We start from the raw sequence: 25,610 nt of genomic DNA on the forward strand, positions 1-25,610 counted from the left end.
GATGTATGATGTACTATATGATATACTGTATGGTGATGTATGATGTACTGATGTACTGTGTGATGTACTATATGATATACTGTGTGATGTACTGTGTGATGGATGATGTACTGTATGATGTTCTGTATGATGTATGATCTAGTGTATGATGTACTGTATGTGATGAGCTGTATTTGTGAGTGCAGCTGTTGTCAAGCCGTCTCAGAGTTAAAAGCGGAAAGCAGAAAAAAAAAAGGGTTTTGAGAGAGGAGGAAATCCCCTACGTTAGGCCAAGAAATCCATGGCAACATGTAAAGTACAGACTGCACCGTGCAGCAGCCCAACACTGCTCATGTAAACAAAGACTACATACTGACACAACTTCTAAATTATCCCTATTTCATGTGAATTATTATATATTCATAGATGAAGGTAAACAGCAAGCCGTCTTTGCAGTGCGCTGTCAGATCATCACCCTGTGTTGCAGGATCGTCCTTTCTGACTGCTGTGAAGTAGCTTCTGTATTCTCTTCAAGTCAAATTGTACAGTTGAATATAAATGAGATTAAACTTGGTTATTAGGCCTTGTATTGCATGGACATTAATGGCTGTGTTGTGTAAACTAAATGTGCAAAGACACATATGAGACCTCTGCCATTTAATTTTTGATTCATAAAGAGCACGATGCAACTCTAGTATTTCTGTGTAGAGTTGAATTAACACATTAGCAGACTGATAGCATTGATCGTGTCTGTTCTGCTGTGTTGTGTTGTGCTGTTCACTTCGGGCCAGACCAGGCTACACCACTGCGCAGTTAGACAGAGCCCAGGTCCCCCTGCTCTGCTCTGTTCTCTTCTGTTCAGGCTGTGATCTGTATCAGGCCCTTTTCTCTATGTGGGAATTCCCCATGTCTCTCTAAAAAACATTGAAATTGCTTCCACCCTTTTCACCAGTTTCCTTATTAAAAAGTGCCTTCCGGACACACGCTCAACGTGTGGGTGAGTTTGTTAGCTTTTTTCCAAATTGCATATACAGATTTAATTTAGGTTAATGTTATAAAATAGTTAATCGGTTTATAAAGACTCCTGTGTTGAAGCTTTTTGACTCTGTCTTGGTCGTGCTAAACGAATCATCCAATGTGCGCACACGGGATAACAAAGTTAGTGAAGAAACGCTATTGATTTGTAAATGATTGTTGATATTAAAAAGGTTAATTTTAATCTAGAATATAATTCTTAGTATCGCAGACATCATAAATATAAATATGATACTCTTTCTGTAATCTAAAATTCATGTTTAATTCCATGTATGTGATGTAATATTATCTCTTTGACTGATTTGAAAAAACATGTGCAAACCTTTCTAGAGGAATAATTATAGGTAATATTTGTTCAAAAAACACATAAGAAATTATAACATGACATTTCTGTGATCACTCCAAATTAAAAATGATACAGATTTTACAATTGGTGTGCATTAACAGTCAATATGAGTTATGAAAAACCAACCCTATACTGAACAGTGTACACCATGCAAATATCAGCCAGTTTTTCCGGACTGGTCTTCTCTTCAGCACATATCCAACCAAGCTACAGTCCAGATGTGGACTTTTCACAGTATTTTGTGCATGAGGAGAAGCCAAAAGTGAGCCATGTATTGCGGCAAATTCTTTGATGTTCATTCCTACAAAGAAGTAAATAACGTTTGATAACTTTTGATATCTAAAAAATATATTAATTGAAATGTTTTTGTTAAACTTGAATGACCAATGTGCTCGAGACCAAAATGAGAAATTGACAGTCTTCCCGTGACCCAAATCGTCCTCCAACGACCCAAATTAAGAAGAAATAGTATGTGATTTTAGATGTTTTCTCATAACTCATGACCCACCTCTCACATGCCCAGGGCCCACTTTGGGTCCAGACCCATAGCTTAAGAAACCCTGGGCTAGATCAAGGGCCAGTATCCACTCGGACAGATGAAGCCTAGTCCTGGACTAAAAAAATATTTCAATGGAGATTGGAGACTACTCTAGTCTACTATATTCTACTCTACTGGACTCTAGTCTACTCTATTCTACTCTACTGTACTCTATTCTACTATATTCTACTCTACTGTACTCTATTCTACTCTAATCTATTCTACTGTACTCTATTCTACTCTATTCTACTCTACTGTACTATATTCTACTATATTCTACTCTACTGTACTATATTCTACGCTACTGTACTCTAGTCTACTCTATTCTACTCTACTGTACTCTATTCTACTATATTCTACTCTACTGTACTCTATTCTACTCTATTCTATTATACTGTACTCTATTCTACTCTACTGTACTCTATTCTACTCTACTGTACTCTATTCTACTCTATTCTACTCTACTGTACTCTATTCTACTATATTCTACTCTACTGTACTCTATTCTACTTTATCCTACTCTACTGTACTCTACTGTACTCTAGTCTACTATATTCTACTCTACTGTACTCTAGTCTACTGTATTCTACTATAGTCTACTGTATTCTACTCTACTGTACTCTATTCTACTATATTCTACTCTACTGTACTCTATTCTACTCTACTGTACTCTATTATACTCTATTATACTCTATTGTACTCTATTATACTCTACTGTACTCTATTCTACTCTACTGTACTCTATTCTACTCTACTGTACTCTATTATACTCTATTCTACTCTACTGTACTCTATTCTACACTACTGTACTCTATTCTACTCTACTCTATTATACTCTACTGTACTCTATTCTACTCTACTCTACTGTACTCTATTCTACTCTATTGTACTCTAGTCTACTGTATTCAATCAATCAATCAAATTGTATTTATAAAGCCCTTTTTACATCAGCAGATGTCACAAAGGGCTATACAGAAACCCAGCCTAAAACCCCAAACAGCAAGCAATGCAGATGTAGAAGCACGGTGGCTAGGAAAAACTCCCTAGAAAGGCAGAAACCTAGGAAGAAACCTAGAGAGGAACCAGGCTCTGAGGGGTGGCCAGTCCCCTTCTGGCTGTGCCGGGTGGAGATTATAACAGTACATGGCCATTAAGGCCAGATTTTTCTCCAAGATGTTCAAACGTTCATAGATGACCAGCAGGGTCAAATAATAATCACAGTGGTTGTAGAGGTTGCAACAGGTCAGTACATCAGGAGTAAACGCCACTTGGCTTTTCATTTTTGATAGTGGCCAAAAGGCTGTTTTAACATGGGCAGTGCCATTGAGAGCTTCCACCATTTTAATGTAGTCAACTGGATGGGACTTCCAACTTCCTTGGCTGATCCCTCCTGGTGACACTGTTGAACTGGGTCATCAGGAGGGATCAGCCAATCGTGAAGAAGAAATGCACTACTTCAAAATCAGTGGAGGCTGGTGAGAGGAGCTGTAGGAGGACGGGCTCTGTGTAATGGCTGGAATGGAATTAATGGAACGGAGTCAAACGTGGTTTCCATATGTTTGATACCGTTCCATGTATTCCATTCCAGCCATTACACAGAGCCCGTCCTCCTATAGCTCCTCCCACCAGCCTCCACTGTTCAAAATGGAGATAGCCTCAATGGCTCTGCCCATGCTGTCACAGACGCTATAATGGCACAGATACAAAGATGAGTCCTCCATCTACAGTTGAAGTCAGACGTTTACATACAGCTTAGCCAAATACATTTAAACTCAGTTTTTCACAATTCCTGACGTTTAATTATAGTAAAAATTCGCTGTCTTCGGTCAGTTAGGATCACCACTTTATTTTAAGAATGTGAAATGTCAGAATAATAGTAGAGAGAATGATTTATTTATTTAAGCTTTTATTTCTTTCATCACATTCCCAGTGGGTTAGAAGTTTACATACACTCAATTAGTATTTGGTAGCATTGCCTTTAAATTGTTTAACTTGGGTCAAATGTTTCGCGTAGCCTTCCACAAGCTTTCCCACAGTAAGTTTGGTGAATTCTGGCCCATTTCTCCTGACAGAGCTGGTGTAACTGAGTCAGGTATGTAGGCCTCCTTGCTCGCACACGCCTTTTCAGTTCTGCCCACATATTTTCTATAGGATTGAGGTCAGGGCTTTGTGATGGCCACTCCAATACCTTGACTTCGTTGTCCTTAAGCCATTTTGCCACAACTTTGGAAGTATGCTTGGGGTCATTGTCCATTTGGAAGACCAATTTGCGACCAAGCTTTAACTTCCTGACTGATGTCTTGAGATGTTGCTTCAATATATCCACATAATTTTCCTTCCTCATGATGCCATCTATTTTGTGAAGTGCACCAGTCCCTCCTGCAGCAAAGCACCCCCACAGCATGATGCTGCCACCCCCATGCTTCACGGTTGGGATGGTGTTTTTCAGCTTGCAAGCAACCCCCTTTTTCCACCTAACATAGCGATGGTCATTATGGCCAAACAGTTTTATTTTTGTTTCATCAGACATTTCTCCAAAAAGTATGATCTTTGTCCTCATGTGCAGTTGCAAACCGTAGTCTGGCTTTTTTATGGCAGTTTTGGAGCAGTGGCTTCTTCCTTGCTGAGCGGCCTTTCAGGTTATGTCGATATAGGACTCGTTTTACTGTGGATATAGATACTATTCTACCTGTTTCCTCCAGCATCTTCACAAGGTCCTTTGCTGTTGTTCTGGGATTGATTTGCACTTTTCGCACCAAAGTACGTTCATCTCTAGGAGACAGAACGTGTCTCCTTCCTGAGCAGTATGACGGCTGCGTGGTCCCATGGTGTTTATACTTGCATACTATTGTTTGTACAGATGAACGTGGTACCTTCAGGCGTTTGGAAATTGCCCCCAAGGATGAACCAGACTTGTTGAGGTCTACATTTCTTTTTTCTGAGGTCTTGGCTGATTTCTTTTGATTTTCCCATGATGTCAAGCAAAGAGGCAGTAAGTTTGAAGGTAGGCCTTGAAATACATCCACAAGTACACCTCCAATTGACTCAAATTATGTCAATTAGCCTATCAGAAGCTTCTAAAGCCATGACATCATTTTCTGGAATTTTCCAAGCTGTTTAAAGGCACAGTCAACTTAGTGTATGTAAACTTCGGACCCACTGGAATTGTGATACAGTGAATTATAAGTGAAATAATCTGTCTGTAAACAATTGTTGTAAAAATGACTTGTGTCATGCACAAAGTAGAAGCCCTAACCGACTTGCCAAAACAATAGTTTGTTAACAAGAAATGTGTGGACTGGTTGAAAAACTAGTTTTAATGACTCCAACCTAAGTGTATGTAAACTTTAGACTTCAACAGTATCTCTATGGTAAAGACACAGGTCTGCACTGTGTCTCACATATCTTAGTCAATAGCAGTTGATGTTGAGGTATTATTTTTATTTTCCACAAGATGTCTCTATTGGTTTTGGTTGCATCTAGTGTGTGGAGGGCACCCATCATGAGATTCCTATCTTTGAAAATAACTGAGCAGAAGAACACATTTTGTTGATCATAGACCTATCTGCAGTAGGTGTATGCATGCTGGTGTTGGTACTTTTATCAAGGTTGTCCCAGAGTTCATATGTGCATAGATAGAACATCATGGAAATAGTATTTCAGCCTATTGTAGAGCTTTTAAAGGAGTAGTGAAGTCTATGTGACTGGACTACAGCCTCTGCCCAGAGGTGTGGAGTTTATAGCTATAATCCTTAGTTGCTACATATTTTTGGGGACTTATAAATGAATGATATATACCCATTGATTCATGAAGAACATCATTTATAAATGCATCATGAGCTTAGTTCAACTGTCGTACCCAGTCAGAACCTGACATTTACTCCAATGTTTGTAAACAACATAAATGTAAACACACACTTGTTTACATTTACATTTTAGTCATTTAGCAGATGCTCTTATCCAGAGCGACTTACAGTTAGTGAGTGCATACATTTTTCATACCATGGTTAAAACTATAATTGTGATATCATGGATGGTCAGTCCTTGCATCTATAGCTCTGTCTATGAATTTGAGAGTAGTTACATGTCTCCAGGTCCATGTCTCCTGAGTGGCGCAGTGGTCTAAGGCACTGCATCGCAGTGCTAGCTGTGCCACTAGAGATCCTTGTTCGAATCCAGGCTCTGTCGCAGCCGGCCGCGACCGGGAGACTCATGGGCGGCGCACAATTGGCCCAGTGTCGTCCAGGGTAGGGGAGGGAATGGCCGGCAGGGATGTAGCTCAGTTGATAGAGCATGGCGTTTGCAACGTCAGGGTTGTGGGTTCGATTCCCACGGGGGGCCAGTATGAAAAAAATAAAATATTCACTAACTGTAAGTCGCTCTGGATAAGAGCGTCTGCTAAATGACTAAAATGTAAATGTAAAATGTCCATCCCTCAGCGTTTTACCAAAACAGAGGCGGGGTGTTTCCGCTTTGTTATTGTTTCAACTAAGATTTGTAGCTTTAAGGGCCTGATGGTAGAAGGTCACCAGTTCAAGCCTTGCTCTGGCTGCGGTCATGCATGCCCCCACTCTATCCCTACGCTACCAAGGTTTGGCGCAAAACCCTGCACTGTCCCTTTAAAGATTAAACCAGCTTCTGCATTGGTCGGCCCGGTTGTCAACCACAGCTGTTTACAACATCAAAAGACAGCGAGGTGGAATTTCCCAGGTTACAGCAGAGACCACTTCCGCTATTGGTGTCTGGGTAAATCGAAGGAGCCACTGAAGCAGAAAGGTAGCTAACATAAGCCAACGTCGATCTCTTTGTTTACCATGAAATTAATTGAAAGTTGGCTAGCTTCGTTATCTGGAATCAGACACTGGTTTTGATGCGTAGCAAATGGCTAGTTAGTTAGTTTGCTCGCTAGCTAGCTATCCGTAAGATCTATTCTGTCATGTTAGCTATAATTTGCATGACAATCTGCTAACGGGTTAGCCAGGTCGTTGTTTTGTAGAAATACTTTCACATTGACAGATAGCTAACTCTCTAGTTAACACTAATTAGCTATCGTTCAAGTAAGCATAATGTTAGCTTGCTAAACAGTCCGATTTGCTACTTGTTAGCTGACGTTACCTAGCTAATGGTTTTTCGGCATCCCAGCATAGCAACTGATATGACTAACGTTAGCTAGCTTGCTAGCTAGCTTCATGGCTAGCCATAATTGTATCGTTAGTTAAGCCAGTGTGACTATCGGATGTCGCTCTTAACTACTGAAGCGCAATAGATGTTGTTCTCGCTTGTCATCTAATCAGGGACCGTTATCTTTTCTGGACTGGACACTTTAGCCGTCTCTTCTTCTAATCAATAATGAACGAAGAAAGAAAGAGAGGCCGAAAAGACGCCAGAGTGAGTTGGGTCATGTTGATAATGTGGTGTTGTCGTGACGTTTGGATGACGTCATCACATCTCATGACAACATCTAGTTTCAATTGGTTTGAATTATGAAGTTTTCAAAAAATAATGTATTGTCTTTCATTTCATTATTCTATTTTGCAACTGAAATCAACTGCACTAGCTAGGGTCTATTAAATCGTCTGGTTACTGTACAATGTCTTTGTTTCTCATCTGTCTGGCTGGAAGTTCAGTTTAATATTGCATGGTCATTTTTCAGAGGCATTCTCCCGTGTGGCATTTTCATAACATTTTTACAACCATGTTATCACTCAATGATTTGACCACATCAGTGTTTAAGTTACACCGTCTTGAAATAGCTTTTACAGAAGTCCCCTTTGATAGTGGCATTCAAATGTGACTCTTTGTATTGTAAATGGTTTAGGGTGGGGAACCAAAACAATGCTTGTTATGTAACCAAACTTCTTCTCCTACAATGCATTCAGAAAGTATTCAGACCCCACATTTTGTTACAGCCTTATTCTAACATGGATTAAATTGTTCCCCCCCCCCCCCCCCCCCCCTTTATCAATCTACACACAATACCCCATAATGACGAAGCAAAAACAGGTTTTTAGAAATCTTTGCAAATGTATAAAAAAAAAATAATGATACCACATTTACATAAGTATTCAGACCCTTTACTCAGTACTTTGTTTAAGCACCTTTGGCAGCGAATACAGTCTCGAGTCTTCTTGGGTATGACACTACAAGCTTGGCACACCAGTATTTGGGGAGTTTCTCCCATTCTTCTCTGCAGATCCTCTCAAGCTCTGTCAAGTTGGATGGGGAGCGTCGCTGCGCAGCTATTTTCAGGTCTCTCCAGAATTGTTCGATCAGGTTCAAGTCCAGGCTCTGGCTGGGCCACTCAAGGACATTCAGAGACTTGTCCTGAAGCCACTCCTGCGTTGTCTTGGCTGTGTGCTTAGGGTCATTGTCCTGTTGAAAGGTGAACCTTCGCCCCAGTCTGAGGTCCTGAGCTCTCTGGAGTAGGTTTTCATCAAGGATCTCTCTGTACTTCGCTCTGTTCATCTTTCCCTCGATCCTGACTAGTCTCCCAGTCCCTGCCGCTCAAAAACATCCCCACAGCATGATGCTGCCACCATGCTTCACTGTAGGGATGGTACCATGTTTCCTCCAGACGTGATGCTTGGCATTCAGGCCAAAGAGTTCAATCTTGGTTTCATCAGACCAGAGAATCTTGTTTCTTATGGTCTGAGAGTCTTTAGGTGCCTTTTGGCAAACTCCAAGCAGGCTGTCATGTGCCTTTTTACTGAGGAGTGGCTTCCGTCTTGCCACTCTACCATAAAGGCCTGATTGGTGGAGTGCTGCAAAGATGGTTGTCCTTCTGGAAGGTACTCCCATCTCCACAGAGGAACTCTGGAGCTCTGTCAGTGACCTTCGGGTTCTTGGTCACCTCCCTGACCAAGGCCCTTCTCCCCCGATTCCTCAGTTTGGCCGGGCGGCCAGCTCTAGGAAGAGTCTTGGTGGTACCAAACTTCTTCCATTTAAGAATGATGGAGGCCACTGTGTTCTTGGAGACCTTCAATGCTGCAGACATTTTTTGGTACCCTTCCCCAGATCTGTGCCTCGACACAATCCTGTCTCGGAGGTCTACGGACAGTTCCTTCGACCTCATGGTTTGGTTTTTGCTCTGACATGCACTGTCAACTGTGGGACCTTATATAAACAGGTGTGTGCCTTTCCAAATCATGTCCAATCAATTGAATTTACCATAGGTGGACTCCAATCAAGTTGTAGAAACATCTCAAGGATGACCAATGGAAACAGGATGCACCTGAGCTCAATTTCGAATCTCATAGCAAAGGGTCTGAATACTTACACTACCGGTCAAAAGTTTTAGAACCCCTACTCATTCAAGGGTTTTTCTTTATTTTTACTATTTTCTACATTGTAGAATAATAGTGAAGACATCAACTATGAAATAACACATATGGAATCATGTAGTAACCAAAAAAGTGTTAAACAAATCAATATTTTATATTTGAGATTCTTCAAATAGCCACCCTTTGCCTTGATGACAGCTTTGCACACTCTTGGCATTCTCTTAACCATCTTCACCTTGAATGCTTTTTCAACAGTCTTGAAGGAGTTCCCACATATGCTGAGCACTTGTTGGCTGCTTTTCCTTCACTCTGCCGTCCAACTCAACCCAAACCATCTAAATTTGGTTGAGGTCGGGTGATTGTGGAGGCCAGGTCTTCTGATGCAGCACTCATCACAATCCTTGGTAAAATAGCCCTTACACAGCCAGGAGGTGTGTTGGGTCATTGTCCTGTTGAAAAACAAATGATAGTCCCACTAAGCCCAAACCAGATGGGATGGCATATCGCTGCAGAATGCTGTGGTAGCCATGCTGGTTAAGTAATTGGCTGAAACACATTAAGAAGGAAAGAAGTTCCACAAATTAACTTTAAGAAGGCACACCTGTTAATTGAAATGCTTTCCAGGTGACTACCTCATGAAGCTGGTTGAGAGAATGCCAAGAGTGTGCAAAGCCATCATCAAGGCAAAGGGTGGCTATTTGAAGAATCTCAAATATAAAATATATTTAGATTTGTTTAACACTTCTTTTGGTTACTACATGATTCCATATGTGTTATTTCATAGTTTTGATGTCTTCACTATTATTCTACAAAGTAGAAAATAGTAAAAAATAAAGAATAACCCTTGAATGAGTAGGTGTGTCCAAACTTTTGACTGGTAGTATATATATATATTACAGGTTAGTACTTCTCGTCCTATATGAGCTAGTTGGAGGTTAGTACCATTCCTCCTATATGAGGTAATAGGAGATTAGTACTTCTCCTATATGAGGTTGGTACTTCTCCTCTTATAAGAGGTAGTAGGAGGTTGGTACTTCTCCTCCTATAAGAGGTAGTAGGAGGTTGGTACTTCTCCTCCTATAAGAGGTAGTAGGAGGTTGGTAATTCTCCTCCTATAAGAGGTAGTAGGAGGTTGGTACTTCTCCTCCTATAAGAGGTAGTAGGAGGTTGGTACTTCTCCTCCTATAAGAGGTAGTAGGAGGTTGGTACTCCTATGTGAGGTTAGTCCTCCTCCTACAGTGAGGGGAAAAAAGTATTTGATCCCCTGCTGATTTTGTACGTTTGCCCACTAACAAAGAAATGATCAGTGTATAATTTTAATGGTAGGTTTATTTGAACAGTGAGAGACAGAATAACAACAACAAAATCCAGAAAAACGCATGTCAAAATGTTATAAATTGATTTGCGTTTTAATGAGGGAAATAAGTATTTGACCGCTCTGCAAAACATGACTTAGTACTTGGTGGCAAAACCCTTGTTGGTAATCACAGAGGTCAGACGTTTCTTGTAGTTGGCCACCAGGTTTGCACACATCTCAGGAGGGATTTTGTCCCACTCCTCTTTGCAGATCTTGGAGAGGCTGACGTTTGGCAACTCAAACCTTCAGCTCCCTCCACAGATGTTCTATGGGATTAAGGTCTGGAGACTGGCTAGGCCACTCCAGGACCATAATGTGCTTCTTCTTGAGCCACTCCTTTGTTGCCTTGGCCGTGTGTTTTGGGTCATTGTCATGCTGGAATACCCATCCACGACCCATTTTCAATGCCCTGGCTGAGGGAAGGAGGTTAGTACCTCTCCTATATGAGGTTGATACTGCTCCTGTAGGAGGTTAGTACCTCTCCTATATGAGGTAGTAGGAGGTTAGTACCTCTCCTATATGAGGTAGTAGGAGGTTAGTACCTCTCCTATATGAGGTAGTAGGAGGTTAGTACCTCTCCTATATGAGGTAGTAGGAGGTTAGTACCTCTCCTATATGAGGTAGCAGGAGGTTAGTACCTCTCCTATATGAGGTAGCAGGAGGTTAGTACCTCTCCTATATGAGGTAGTAGGAGGTTAGTACCTCTCCTATATGAGGTAGTAGGAGGTTAGTACCTCTCCTATATGAGGTAGTAGGAGGTTAGTACCTCTCCTATATGAGGTAGTAGGAGGTTAGTACCTCTCCTATATGAGGTAGCAGGAGGTTAGTACCTCTCCTATATGAGGTAGTAGGAGGTTAGTACCTCTCCTATATGAGGTAGTAGGAGGTTAGTACCTCTCCTATATGAGGTAGCAGGAGGTTAGTACCTCTCCTATATGAGGTAGTAGGAGGTTAGTACCTCTCCTATATGAGGTAGTAGGAGGTTAGTACCTCTCCTATATGAGGTAGTAGGAGGTTAGTACCTCTCCTATATGAGGTAGTAGGAGGTTAGTACCTCTCCTATATGAGGTAGTAGGAGGTTAGTACCTCTCCTATATGAGGTAGTAGGAGGTTAGTACCTCTCCTATATGAGGTAGTAGGAGGTTAGTACCTCTCCTATATGAGGTAGTAGGAGGTTAGTACCTCTCCTATATGAGGTAGTAGGAGGTTAGTACCTCTCCTATATGAGGTAGTAGGAGGTTAGTACCTCTCCTATATGAGGTAGTAGGAGGTTAGTACCTCTCCTATATGAGGTAGTAGGAGGTTAGTACCTCTCCTATATGAGGTAGTAGGAGGTTAGTACCTCTCCTATATGAGGTAGTAGGAGGTTAGTACCTCTCCTATATGAGGTAGTAGGAGGTTAGTACCTCTCCTATATGAGGTAGTAGGAGGTTAGTACCTCTCCTATATGAGGTAGTAGGAGGTTAGTACCTCTCCTATATGAGGTAGTAGGAGGTTAGTACCTCTCCTATATGAGGTAGTAGGAGGTTAGTACCTCTCCTATATGAGGTAGTAGGAGGTTAGTACCTCTCCTATATGAGGTAGTAGGAGGTTAGTACCTCTCCTATATGAGGTAGTAGGAGGTTTGTAATGGCAGGCTAAAGATCTTCTCAATGTCCTATTAGTTTCCCCCTTAGCCTTGTGTGCTAGATCTATTGACTTAGCCTGTTTCCCAGATCTGTCTGTCAACTCCTTGTCACTCATTGCCATGCCAAGGAGCTGACGTGATAGCACAAACAAATCTGGAACCAGGCTACTAAAGTCCAGGTTCTCCCATGACATATGGTAAACATGACATGGGCCTATTTCCCCCCATACTGTAACAAAAGCTACTGGGCACAGTCAAAACACATTCCCTGACTGTAACCTCCCAAGCAGCTCTGCCTCTCTTTTTTCTATTGGTTCTTTCCTATTGACCTTTCAGTTCTGTTGTTCCTCCAGTTCCCAGCACCATGCCTGGTAAGTGACGCGGTGGCGATGGAAGGAAAAGGGCCCTATCGTATCTACGACCCAGGCGGGGTTGAGGCTAAGGCCAGAGAGGCCAGAGAGGAGGGCAGCAGCAGTGGAATGGGCAGCTACAGACAACTACTGGAAGAGAATAACGTCCTCAGAGAGAGGATGAAGGGACTCAAGAGCTTGGGTAAGTACCTGCTTTTCTGATATAGCCTACCTCTCTGGTCTAGGTCACCAGCTCTTTATTATGATCCTAATCGGATATAACCTACCTCTCTGGTCTAGATCACCAGCTCTTTATTATGATCCTAATCTCATATAGCCTACCTCTCTGGTCTAGATCACCAGCTCTTTATTATGATCCTAATCTGATATAGCCTACCTCTCTGGTCTAGATCACCAGCTCTTTATTATGATCCTAATCTGATATAGCCTACCTCTCTGGTCTAGATCACCAGCTCTTTATTACGATCCTAATCTGATATAGCCTACCTCTCTGGTCTAGATCACCAGCTCTTTATTATGATCCTAATCTGATATAGCCTACCTCTCTGGTCTAGATCACCAGCTCTTTATTATGATTCTAATCTGATATAGCCTACCTCTCTGGTCTAGATCACCAGCTCTTTATTATGATCCTAATCTGATATAGCCTACCTCTCTGGTCTTGATCACCAGCTCTTTATTATGATCCTAATCTGATATAGCCTACCTCTCTGGGCTAGATCACCAGCTCTTTATTATGATCCTAATCTGAAATAGCCTACCTCTCTGGTCTAGATCACCAGCTCTTTATTATGATCCTAATCTGATATAGCCTACCTCTCTGGTCTAGATCACCAGCTCTTTATTATGATCCTAATCTGATATAGCCTACCTCTCTGGTCTAGATCACCAGCTCTTTATTATGATCCTAATCTGATATAGCCTACCTCTCTGGTCTAGATCACCAGCTCTTTATTACGATCCTAATCTGATATAGCCTACCTCTCTGGTCTAGATCACCAGCTCTTTATTATGATCCTAATCTGATATAGCCTACCTCTCTGGTCTAGATCACCAGCTCTTTATTATGATCCTAATCTGATATAGCCTACCTCTCTGGTCTAGATCACCAGCTCTTTATTATGATCCTAATCTGATATAGCCTACCTCTCTGGTCTAGATCACCAGCTCTTTATTATGATCCTAATCTGATATAGCCTACCTCTCTGGTCTAGATCACCAGCTCTTTATTATGATCCTAATCTGATATAGCCTACCTCTCTGGTCTAGATCACCAGCTCTTTATTATGATCCTAATCTGATATAGCCTACCTCTCTGGTCTAGATCACCAGCTCTTTATTATGATCCTAATCTGATATAGCCTACCTCTCTGGTCTAGATCACCAGCTCTTTATTATGATCCTAATCTGATATAGCCTACCTCTCTGGTCTAGATCACCAGCTCTTTATTATGATCCTAATCGGATATAGCCTACCTCTCTGGTCTAGATCAGCAGCTCTTTATTATGATCCTAATCGGATATAGCCTACCTCTCTGGTCTAGATCACCAGCTCTTTATTGTGATCCTAATTGGATATAGCCTACCTCTCTGGTCTAGATCACCAGCTCTTTATTGTGATCCTAATCGGATATAGCCTACCTCTCTGGGCTAGATCACCAGCTCTTTATTGTGATCCTAATCTGATATAGCCTACCTCTCTGGTCTAGATCACCAGCTCTTTATTATGATCCTAATCGGATATAGCCTACCTCTCTGGGCTAGATCACCAGCTCTTTATTGTGATCCTAATCGGATATAGCCTACCTCTCTGGTCTAGATCACCAGCTCTTTATTGTGATCCTAATCGGATATAGCCTACCTCTCTGGTCTAGATCACCAGCTCTTTATTGTGATCCTAATCGGATATAGCCTACCTCTCTGGTCCAGATCAGCAGCTCTTTATTATGATCCTAATCTGAAATAGCCTACCTCTCTGGTCTAGATCACCAGCTCTTTATTATGATCCTAATCTGATATAGCCTACCTCTCTGGTCTAGATCACCAGCTCTTTATTATGATCCTAATCTGATATAGCCTACCTCTCTGGTCTAGATCACCAGCTCTTTATTATGATCCTAATCTGAAATAGCCTACCTCTCTGGTCTAGATCACCAGCTCTTTATTATGATCCTAATCTGATATAGCCTACCTCTCTGGTCTAGATCACCAGCTCTTTATTATGATCCTAATCTGATATAGCCTACCTCTCTGGTCTAGATCACCAGCTCTTTATTATGATCCTAATCTGATATAGCCTACCTCTCTGGTCTAGATCACCAGCTCTTTATTATGATCCTAATCTGATATAGCCTACCTCTCTGGTCTAGATCACCAGCTCTTTATTATGATCCTAATCTGATATAGCCTACCTCTCTGGTCTAGATCACCAGCTCTTTATTACGATCCTAATCGGATATAGCCTACCTCTCTGGTCTAGATCACCAGCTCTTTATTGTGATCCTAATCGGATATAGCCTACCTCTCTGGTCTAGACCACCAGCTCTTTATTATGATCCTAATCTGATATAGCCTACCTCTCTGGTCTAGATCACCAGCTCTTTATTATGATCCTAATCGGATATAGCCTACCTCTCTTGGCTAGATCACCAGCTCTTTATTATGATCCTAATCGGATATAGCCTACCTCTCTGGTCTAGATCACCAGCTCTTTATTATGATCCTAATCGGATATAGCCTACCTCTCTGGTCTAGATCACCAGCTCTTTATTATGATCCTAATCTGATATAGCCTACCTCTCTGGTCTAGATTACCAGCTCTTTATTATGATCCTAATCGGATATAGCCTACCTCTCTGGTCTAGATCACCAGCTCTTTATTATGATCCTAATCTGATATAGCCTACCTCTCTGGTCTAGATCACCAGCTCTTTATTGTGATCCTAATTGGATATAGCCTACCTACATTTTAGTCATTTACCTCTCTGGTCTAGATCACCAGCTCTTTATTGTGATCCTAATCTGATATAGCCTACCTCTCTGGTCTAGATCACTAGCTCTTTATTATGATCCTAATCGGATATAGCCTACCTCTCTGGTCTAGATCACCAGCTCTTTATTGTGATCCTAATCGGATATAGCCTACCTCTCTGGTCTAGATCACCAGCTCTTTATTGTGATCCTAATCGGATATAGCCTACCTCTCTGGTCTAGATCACCAGCTCTTTATTGTGATCCTAATCGGATATAGCCTACCAATGCCACTGGGTTAGACCGTAGACCTGGGTTAACTACATCTGATCTGACCACTGTACAGAACATCAGTAGACCTGGGTTAACTACATCTGATCTGACCACTGTACAGAACAGCAGTACATTTACATTTTAGTCATTTAGCAGACGCTCTTATCCAGAGCGACTTACAGTTAGTGAGTGCATACATTATTTTTATTTTTTTCATACTGGCCCCCCGTGGGAATCGAACCCACAACCCTGGCGTTGCAAACGCCATGCTCTACCAACCGAGCTACATCCCTGCCGGCCATTCCCTCCCCTACCCTGGACGACGCTGGGCCAATTGTGCGCCGCCCCATGGGTCTCCCGGTCGCGGCCGGCTATGACAGATGGTTAACTACATCTGATCTGACAGATCTCAACACCATACCCTACACAACCAGGACCTCAACCCTCGTCACACTCTCATCTGTCTAGATTAGTGTTGTGACCTATAACATTATAGCTACATATTCCGTTCGCATAGCCTTGTAGGAAGAATGTGGTTAGGCCTGATTCCATTCTTTGGTTATATGCTGTAATGTTTGCAGGGAGTTTTCTCTATAGTGAGCGTTGGGTTGGCGTGGTCCATTCTTTGGTAGTGTGCTGTTTCTCTGTAATGAGTAATGTTCTCAGGGCCGGCATGATTTAGTTGTTAGTCATCAGAAGCACTAGTTACTGTCTGTCCTTGATGTATTATAGGCCATGAATAACATATTCAGCTATATGCCACAACCCAAAATGAACACGTGACTGACTAGGCCTACTTCAAATCAAAGATGTTTCTAACCTTCTGTCTGTCCTGGTGTGTAGGAGACCTGTTGGAGGAGTCTCAGTCGGAGGCGTCTACGTTGCGTCAGCGGGTCGAGGAGCTGGTCAGAGACAACGAGGCCCTGAAGTCTTCTACCTCCAGCTTCTGTACAGGAGGACCTGTTCAGACTGAGACACCGGGTATGGTATCAGAGATGGCTTTTCTACATTATTATTATTCATGATTTACAGCAGGATGTTATCGTCAATGGCCCAGTGCATTCAAACGTGTGATTGTCCTGTGTTTTTATATGTTCATTTCCACACTGAGGTTGGAGTAAATCTGTAAATTTTTTGAAAATGATAATGACATTTTAGTGTAAGAGCTGTTTGAAAAGACCACCTGAAATGTTCAGCCTGTTTTGGTGGGATGGAGTTCTGGGTAAATTAGTCAATAGACCAATAAGAAATAGATCCTAATCTCTCTGTCAATAACAGCTAATCTCCATACCACTCCCAGACAGTCATATCAAAATTATTGCTTGAGAAATTGCACTTTGCTAAGAAGCTATTTTTAATTTCTTTTTGACCATTTTCATTGAAAACAATCACAGTAAGGTACTTAGCAGTGCTGTGACTATATAATGACCCTATAACTGTATGATGACTCCTGACTGTTTCAGGTCAGGGGAAGCTTCGCCAGCCCAGTATGGACCAGAGAGAGAGTCGGCCGTGTCTCTCAACGGGGAAGGCCCTACATCATGAGCAGCCCAGTGTAAGTAAACAGATATGACTTTATAGCTACAGAGTACTTTATATTTTATAGATATCAGGATGAGCAGCCCAGTGTAAGTAAACAGATATGACTTTATAGCTACAGAGTACTTTATATTTTATAGATATCAGGATGAGCAGCCCAGTGTAAGTAAACAGATATGACTTTATAGCTACAGAGTACTTTATATTTTATAGATATCAGGATGAGCAGCCCAGTGTAAGTAAACAGATATGACTTTATAGCTACAGAGTACTTTATATTTTATAGATATCAGGATGAGCAGCCCAGTGTAAGTAAACAGATATGACTTTATAGCTACAGAGTACTTTATATTTTATAGATATCAGGATGAGCAGCCCAGTGTAAGTAAACAGATATGACTTTATAGCTACAGAGTACTTTATATTTTATAGATATCAGGATGAGCAGCCCAGTGTAAGTAAACAGATATTACTTCATAGCTACAGAGTACTTTATATTTTATAGATATCAGGATGAGCAGCCCAGTGTAAGTAAACAGATATTACTTCATAGCTACAGAGTACTTTATATTTTATAGATATCAGGATGAGCAGCCCAGTGTAAGTAAACAGATATTACTTCATAGCTACAGAGTACTTTATATTTTATAGATATCAGGATGAGCAGCCCAGTGTAAGTAAACAGATATTACTTCATAGCTACAGAGTACTATATATTTTATAGATATCAGGATGAGCAGCCCAGTGTAAGTAAACAGATATTACTTCATAGCTACAGAGTACTTTATATTTTATAGATATCAGGATGAGCAGCCCAGTGTAAGTAAACAGATATTACTTCATAGCTACAGAGTACTTTATATTTTATAGATATCAGGATGAGCAGCCCAGTGTAAGTAAACAGATGTTACTTTATAGCTATAGAGTACTTTATATTTTATAGATATCAGGATGAGCAGCCCAGTGTAAGTAGACAGATATTACTTTATAGCTACAGAGTACTTTATATTTTATAGATATTGTTGATCAGGCTGAGCAGCCCAGAACATAAAGTACAACCTCATCAGCCTACAACCTCATCAGCCTGAAACATAACATTTACATGTCAGGTGGTGTTGTGCTTTTATGTCTTTCTCAACTGGTTTATGGCTTCCAGCAAAGGCTAACTGATAGTAGTTTTCATTTTAAACGGTTCACTTACGTTCAGTACCTTGTAGCTACAAGTGTCAAACCCCGGGACCATATTGGTTAGCTAAATAGTCATATTGGTTTACTTAAAGGGATAGTTCCGGATTTTGGCAATGAAGCCCTTTTTTCTACTTCCCCAGAGTTGGGTGAACTCGTGGATACCATTTTTTTGGGCTCTGCGTGTAGTTTGAAGGAAGTTGCTAACTAGCGTTAGTGCAACATGCTAGCTGTTCTCATAGACTTCAAGTCATTGCGCTAACGCTAGTTAGCCTTGGCTCAGGAAACTACGTCTAACTTCCTCCTTACTGGACGCAGAGGCATAAAAAGGGTATTCACAAGTTCATCTGACTCTGGGGAAGTAGATAAAGAGCTTCATTGACAAATTCCCAAAGTATCCCTTTAATACTGTTCAGTCTGGATCTATTCCAGTTTGTCATTGTCCTGTTTGGTGCTTGTAGGAAGGTCTGTCAGAGTTTGAGGTGGTGAACATGGAGGAGAAGACCTCCGATACCCAGACGGTAAGTACCAATTTTCACACGGGGCTAGCTAACAATAACGGGGCTCAAATGGGATGTTTGAAAACGATCCAGGTTCTTTATGTAAATTGGTTGTTTAATCCATAAAGGTGTTCAGGACCACTCAATGCATCTGTTTGTGTCTAGATAGATCACGTTCAACTTCCAATCAAAACAGTTAACCTGTTCAACTCGTGAGCAAGTTGGGTAATTGTTGAGGTGACATATATATTTTAGTTAAAATCTCTTATTCACCAACCAGGGGACAATTGGGGTGAGCCCCCAGAAAAAGTAAATGTATCTTTTTTGGGGGGAACTTCTGTATCTCTGTATTAGTCCCATTTGTTTCTGACACCTTCATCAGTATTCCAGTTGTTACCTTTCTTACAGCACTAAGCATGTGTTTGTAGGACGTATCGTTCTGAAACTGAAGTGTACTGCGTCGTTTAGAAAATGCCACCAGAGTTAAAGAGGTTAAAACCATTGAACGTGTAATTTTATACCTGGTGAAGAATCTAAGAGCTTGAAAGCAGCTCCTCAAGTTTCATTTCCTTAGCTCTCTAGCTCTCTGGTCATTTCTTCCATATCAGAAACTTCTCCTGTGTCTCTTCTCTAGTGAGTCAACAGCCAACTAACTCAATACTGGTAGCTCAACATGAGTCGGCACAGGGAATGTCCACGATGTATTACTGACCACACACACTCACTCTCACACTCTCTCACACACACACACACACTCTCACACACACACACACACACACACACACACACACACTCACTCACTCACTCACTCACTCACTCACTCACTCACTCACTCACTCACTCACTCACTCACTCACTCACTCACTCACTCACTCACTCACTCACTCACTCACTCACTCACTCACTCACTCACTCACTCACACACACACACACACACACACACACACACAAATGTGCTGTTAGGGAATGCCTGACATGGAAGAATGGCAGTCACAGAATATTCCGGCTAGATATGGTATAGAATCAAATGACCGTCACCTGATATACGCATCATCAGCCAAAGTATAGGAAAACGGTGACCCATTTTGGCACGTCTATAGACCTGAGCTTCTTATGAACGTTTCAGCACCTCTGACTCAATCTCAATGGAGTTTTGCTTCATTGTACAATATTGCACAACATGTATAGTACTGCATTGCATATAGGATATGGAGCATTACTTACATGACCAATCAACACGGAGGAGGGACCGAGTCTCCCTTGTGTGCCAGTCTATCTATCTACATGCTGTAGGATTCAGATGGGATTTGTCCTTTTTATTTTTATACATCCAGTATCTTCAAAACTGGAGAGCTAGAAATGTATGTGGTGTTGACATTACTTGATTAGTGTCCAGTCCAGTCAGTATGGTGGTACAGAGGGTCTGACTGGTGTCTCTCAGGTCCTCTGTTTTTACTATTGATTAACTCTATTTTTTTATCGATCTTAATGTCATATTTGTCTAGAAAATGTATTGTTTTGAAGTGCTATATAAATAAAGTTTGATTTGATCTCCAGACTGGTACGGGAGCAGGGCAGCTACCTCCGGAGAACCAGGAGTTAGCCAGCCAGCTGCAGCGTCTAGAAAGCTCCTTCAGTATCTTTGCTGAGGAGTCCAACCCCAACCAACTCCTAGCCCACCTGGGACGCATGGCCGTCGAGTTCCACCACCTCTCCTCCAAGGTCCAGAAGAATGAGCAGAGGACGTCCCTCCTACAGGTAACTGACAGGGAGAGGGGCAGGTTGGGAGACAGACAGGCTGAGAAGTAAACAGGTTGTCCACACAGGCATTTCAAAGACTGGAAATTCAGCATGTCAGCTGAATAGCGAATAACTATTGTGTGTTTGTCATTCCTGATGCTGAACCAAATTATGTTGCAAAACCAAGGCAGCGTCTACTCTTCCTGGGGTCCAATTAGGAAACAAAACACAACAAATAATATACATTACACAATACATATAATTCAAAATACAATACAAAATATATCAAAATGTCTCTGTTCACAGTCCCCGTCGTGCCGTAAGGTGCTCTTTTATCTGTTTTTTGAAACTGGTTTTATTGCTAGCTTGGGTTACCTGGGGTGGCAGAGAGTTCCATGTAGTCATGGCTCTATTTAATACTGTGTGTTCCCCAGCCTCTGTTCTGGAGCTGGGGACTGTGAAGAGACCTCTGGCTGCATGTCTCGTGTTGAACCAATGAGTGTCCGAACTGTGTGCCAACTGCTTAAAACAGACAATTCGGTACCTTCAACACATCAATACCTCACAGAAAGACCAATAGTGATGCAGTCAATCTCTCCTCAACTTTGAGCCAGGAGAGATTGACATGCATGTCATTGACATTCGCCCTCTGTGTACATCTAAGTGCAATACGTGCTGATCTGTTCTGGACCAACTGCAATTTTCCTACGTCCTTCTTTGCCACACATGACCACACAACTGGGCAGTCGTCCAGGTGCGACAAAACCCGGGCCACAGGAACTGCTTGGTTGATTTTAGATGTCAAGAAAGCAGAGCAATGCCTTATCATGGACAGACCTCTTCCCATTTTGTTTTTTGCAACCATTGAGTCTGTTTTCAGCAGGACAGCTTGCTATTCCCTTTGCCTCATCCCTCTCAGCCATACAGTTGATTCTTTTTTGTACTTTTTAAAAACATTTTTAGTCATTTAGCAGACGCTCTTATCCAGAGCAACTTACAGTTAGTGAGTGCATACATTTTTCATACTGGCCCCCCGTGGGAAAAGAACCCACAACCCTGGCGTTGCAAGGGCCATGCTCTACCAACTGAGCTACAGGGGACTACCTGGATTTTTCAATTCTTCTATTCATGGGGATTTGGCAGTTCTAACACTCAGTTTTGTGATGGGCGCATGCCTATCAGTAACCGGAAAAGCAATTTCATAAATGCTTCAAGTGCGGCATCCGGTTGTTCCTCATTACACACATCAGATCAACAAATATTTTTCACATATTTGACATAGGAATCATTGCAAAACCTCTTGTATAATCGATAATACACAATTTTACTTCCAAATCTTTGGAACTTTGTTTTTTCTAGATATGGCTATTATATAATGATCACTACATCCAATGGGTGTGGATACTGCTTTAGAGCAGATTTCTGCCGCATTAGTAAAGATGTGGTCAATACACGTGGGTGATTTTAGTTCCTGTTCTGTTCTGTAAATACCCTGGTAGGTTGACTGATAACCTGAACCAGATTGCAGGTATCAGTTACAGCTTGAAGCTTCTTTTTGAGTGGACAGCTTGATGACAACCAGTCAATATTTAGGTCACCCAGAAAATATACCTCTCTGTTGAGATCACATACATTATCGAGCATTTTACACACACAGTCCAAATATGGACTTTTAGCACTCCGTGGTCTAGCAACTTCCTACGAGAATAGGCTTTAGGGAGCCATATTACTGCCATGTCAACAACGGTGTTCAAGACGATGTTGTAGTCCTTCAGATTGCCAAAAGCGAATGTCGTTAAAGCCAACGTGAGTGACGATGGTGCCAGTATTAGAGTAGTTGGCTAGAAATGTGGGCAGGAGGGAGTTGACGTATTGGACGCGGGCACCTGGGTGACAGTGGACCATGGTCGGCCCACAGGCCGTAGGCAGGCCAATGTCTCTCGCCATCGAGCTGCCCACGATGACGGTGGTTGTGATGGAGTCTGATGGTGAGGGAACAGAGGGAACAAGTCGGTCAGGGGGGAGGTGTGCGTCTTGGTACAGGAGGAGAGTGCTGTCTTACTAATGCTTGTCCCTCTGTTTGTCTAGACTCTTTGTATTTATTATGGATCCCCATTAGTTCCTGCCAAGGCAGCAGCTACTCTTCCTGGGGTTTATTATGGATCCCCCTTAGTTCCTGCCAAGGCAGCAGCTACTCTTCCTGGGGTTTATTATGGATCCCCATTAGTTCCTGCCAAGGCAGCAGCTACTCTTCCTGGGGTTTATTATGGATCCCCATTAGTTCCTGCCAAGGCAGCAGCTACTCTTCCTGGGGTTTATTATGGATCCCCATTAGTTCCTGCCAAGGCAGCAGCTACTCTTCCTGGGGTTTATTATGGATCCCCATTAGTTCCTGCCAAGGCAGCAGCTACTCTTCCTGGGGTTTATTATGGAGCCCCATTTAGTTCCTGCCAAGGCAGCAGCTACTCTTCCTGGGGTTTATTATGGAGCCCCATTTAGTTCCTGCCAAGGCAGCAGCTACTCTTCCTGGGGTTTATTATGGAGCCCCATTTAGTTCCTGCCAAGGCAGCAGCTACTCTTCCTGGGGTTTATTATGGATCCCCATTAGTTCCTGCCAAGGCAGCAGCTTCTCTTCCTGGGGTTTATTAAGGATCCCCATTAGTTCCTGCCAAGGCAGCAGCTACTCTTCCTGGGGTTTATTATGGATCCCCATTAGTTCCTGCCAAGGCAGCAGCTACTCTTCCTGGGGTTTATTAAGGATCCCCATTAGTTCCTGCCAAGGCAGCAGCTACTCTTCCTGGGTTTTATTATGGTTCCCCATTAGTTCCTGCCAAGGCAGCAGTTACTCTTCCTGGGGTCCAAACACATGAAAGTACTTACATTACATATAAACCAAAAGATAAAACAGTGGTGTTCCATGAGGTGTATTTTTACCTTTTAAAAAAAAAAATCTGATTCTACTGCTTGCATCAGTTACCTGATGTTGAATAGAGTTCCATGTAGCCATGGTTCTATGTAGTACTGTGCGCCTCCCATAGTCTGTTCTGGACTTGGGGACTGTGAAGAGACCTCTGGTGTCATGTCTTGTGGGGTATTCATGGGTGTCCAAGCTGTGTGCTAGTATTTTAAACAGACAGCTCGGTACATTTAGCTTGTCAACACTTCTTACAAAAACAAGTAGTGATGAAGTCAATCTCTCTTCCACTTTGAGCCATGAGAGATTGACATGCATGTCATTAATGTTAGCACTCCGTGTACTTTTAAGGGCCAGCCGTGCTGCCCTGTTCTGAGCCAACTGCAATTTTCCCAAGTCCCTCTTTGTGGCACCTGACCACACGACTGAACAGTAGTCCAGGTGCGACGAAACTAGAGCCTGTAGGACCTGCCTTGTTGATAGTGTTGTTAGGAAGGCAGAGTAGCGCTTTATTATGGACAGACTTCTCCCCATCTTAGCTACTGGTGTATCAATGTTTTGACCGTGTCAGTTTACAATCCAGGGTTACTCCAAGCAGTTTAGTCACCTCAACTTGCTCAATTTCCACATTATTTATTATGAGATGTAGTTGAGGTTTAGTGAGCAGCTCAGAGAGGAGAGTGCTGTGTTACTAATGCTTGTCCCTCTGTTTGTCTAGACTCTTTGTGAGCAGCTCAGACAGGAGAACAATGAGCTGAGAAAGAAGATGGAGGAGGACCTTCAGTACAGAAACGGTGACTTGGAACAGCTGAGGTGAGTTTTGAATTTTGTCTGGATTCAGTTGGACTTTCAGCTCCCCAGGGGAGAGAAGGAGTTTGAGTTTATTATTGTGAATTGAAACTGAATGTTGGCTTTATACTGTTTTCTGCTCCAAAGTCAAGTTTAGGACTTTGTTGGCGTTTATTGAGCTTAAATAAAGGCAATAAACACTTGGTAGTCAGTAAACGATGAGTAGACTTCTTTTTCACTATGATTCTCTGTCCAGCAACTACAAAGCTTCAAGTGAAGTGACAGTTGGTCAAAGTTTTGTTTTTGATGATTCTGGAATTGCCCTAATATTCTCCCTACCTCAGTGGGACTGTAGGGTCTTCCCAGAGGATATCCTATGGCTCTGCCAAGTTGCACATTACTCTACTAAACACTGGGATAGATATTATAGATATCTCTATAACTGCATAGTAACACTAACCCTGCTTTCACTCTCTGGTCACTGCAGACAGGAGAACACGAAGCTGAAAGAGCTGGTAACTGGAGGAGGAGATACTGCAACGGAGAGCGAGGGGCAGCCAGAAGCCAAAGAAGATGTGGTGAAAGAGGAAACTGCCAGCGTTAGATCCAAGATGGAGGTCAGCACACCACAGAAGGTATGCAAATCCTGCCCCAGAATGGATGGGATGGCACCTGTCTGATTCAGAGGACATTTTTAAAAGCTGGGAGAGGGAAAGGGCAAATGATCAGCATAGACGTCTAGTTTGAGTATTGTCAGTTTGAGTCAGGTCATTGCCAGGCATCACAGTAGTGGGATAGTTAGCATGACTAATGTATCATCCTAACGTACAGTACATGTGACTGCCTGTAGCTCTACTGTAATGTTGGTGTGTGGGATCTTTCTCATAGTGTCACATTGGTCAGTGTATAATGTCTGTGAGAGACTTCCCAGGTCTCTCTTGCAAATGCTTAAAAAAAATAAAAAATATGACACAGCTTGTATAAATGGTGATCTGTACCAGTGCGGGGGAATTTAAGCGCGATGTTTCATATCCCTGTCCTGTTGCAGAGTGGGCTCTATGAATGAATTAAGTTAATTTTTAAATAATGCATTGCAAAATGCATCATATGATGCAAAACGCGTCATTGTGATGTGACAATTTTGCTTCTTGAAAACGTGATTGCTGA

General features: G+C 42.1%; 1 protein-coding gene across 8 annotated transcripts in view; it reads left to right on the top strand.

The window, feature by feature from the left end:
- Positions 1 to 949: 949 nt before the first annotated feature.
- The window catches only part of LOC311105100 (TNFAIP3-interacting protein 1-like), a 42,540-nt gene continuing 17,879 nt past the window's right edge, over positions 950 to 25,610 (top strand). For 3 of the 8 annotated variants that reach the window (XM_084147104.1, XM_084147109.1, XM_084147106.1), the window contains exons 1-8: positions 6,592 to 6,674; positions 12,516 to 12,714; positions 16,620 to 16,757; positions 17,240 to 17,331; positions 18,962 to 19,021; positions 20,558 to 20,758; positions 24,373 to 24,467; positions 24,931 to 25,078. In XM_084147104.1, the coding sequence (XP_084003230.1) occupies positions 12,552 to 12,714; positions 16,620 to 16,757; positions 17,240 to 17,331; positions 18,962 to 19,021; positions 20,558 to 20,758; positions 24,373 to 24,467; positions 24,931 to 25,078 (897 nt within the window). In that variant the 5' untranslated portion in view covers positions 6,592 to 6,674; positions 12,516 to 12,551. The other 5 variants (XM_084147105.1, XM_084147103.1, XM_084147102.1 and 2 more) reach the window with 5 other exon arrangements.

Source organism: Coregonus lavaretus (assembly GCF_964263955.1).
Source record: "Coregonus lavaretus genome assembly, chromosome: 29".
In the NCBI taxonomy this organism is placed as follows: domain Eukaryota; kingdom Metazoa; phylum Chordata; class Actinopteri; order Salmoniformes; family Salmonidae; genus Coregonus; species Coregonus lavaretus.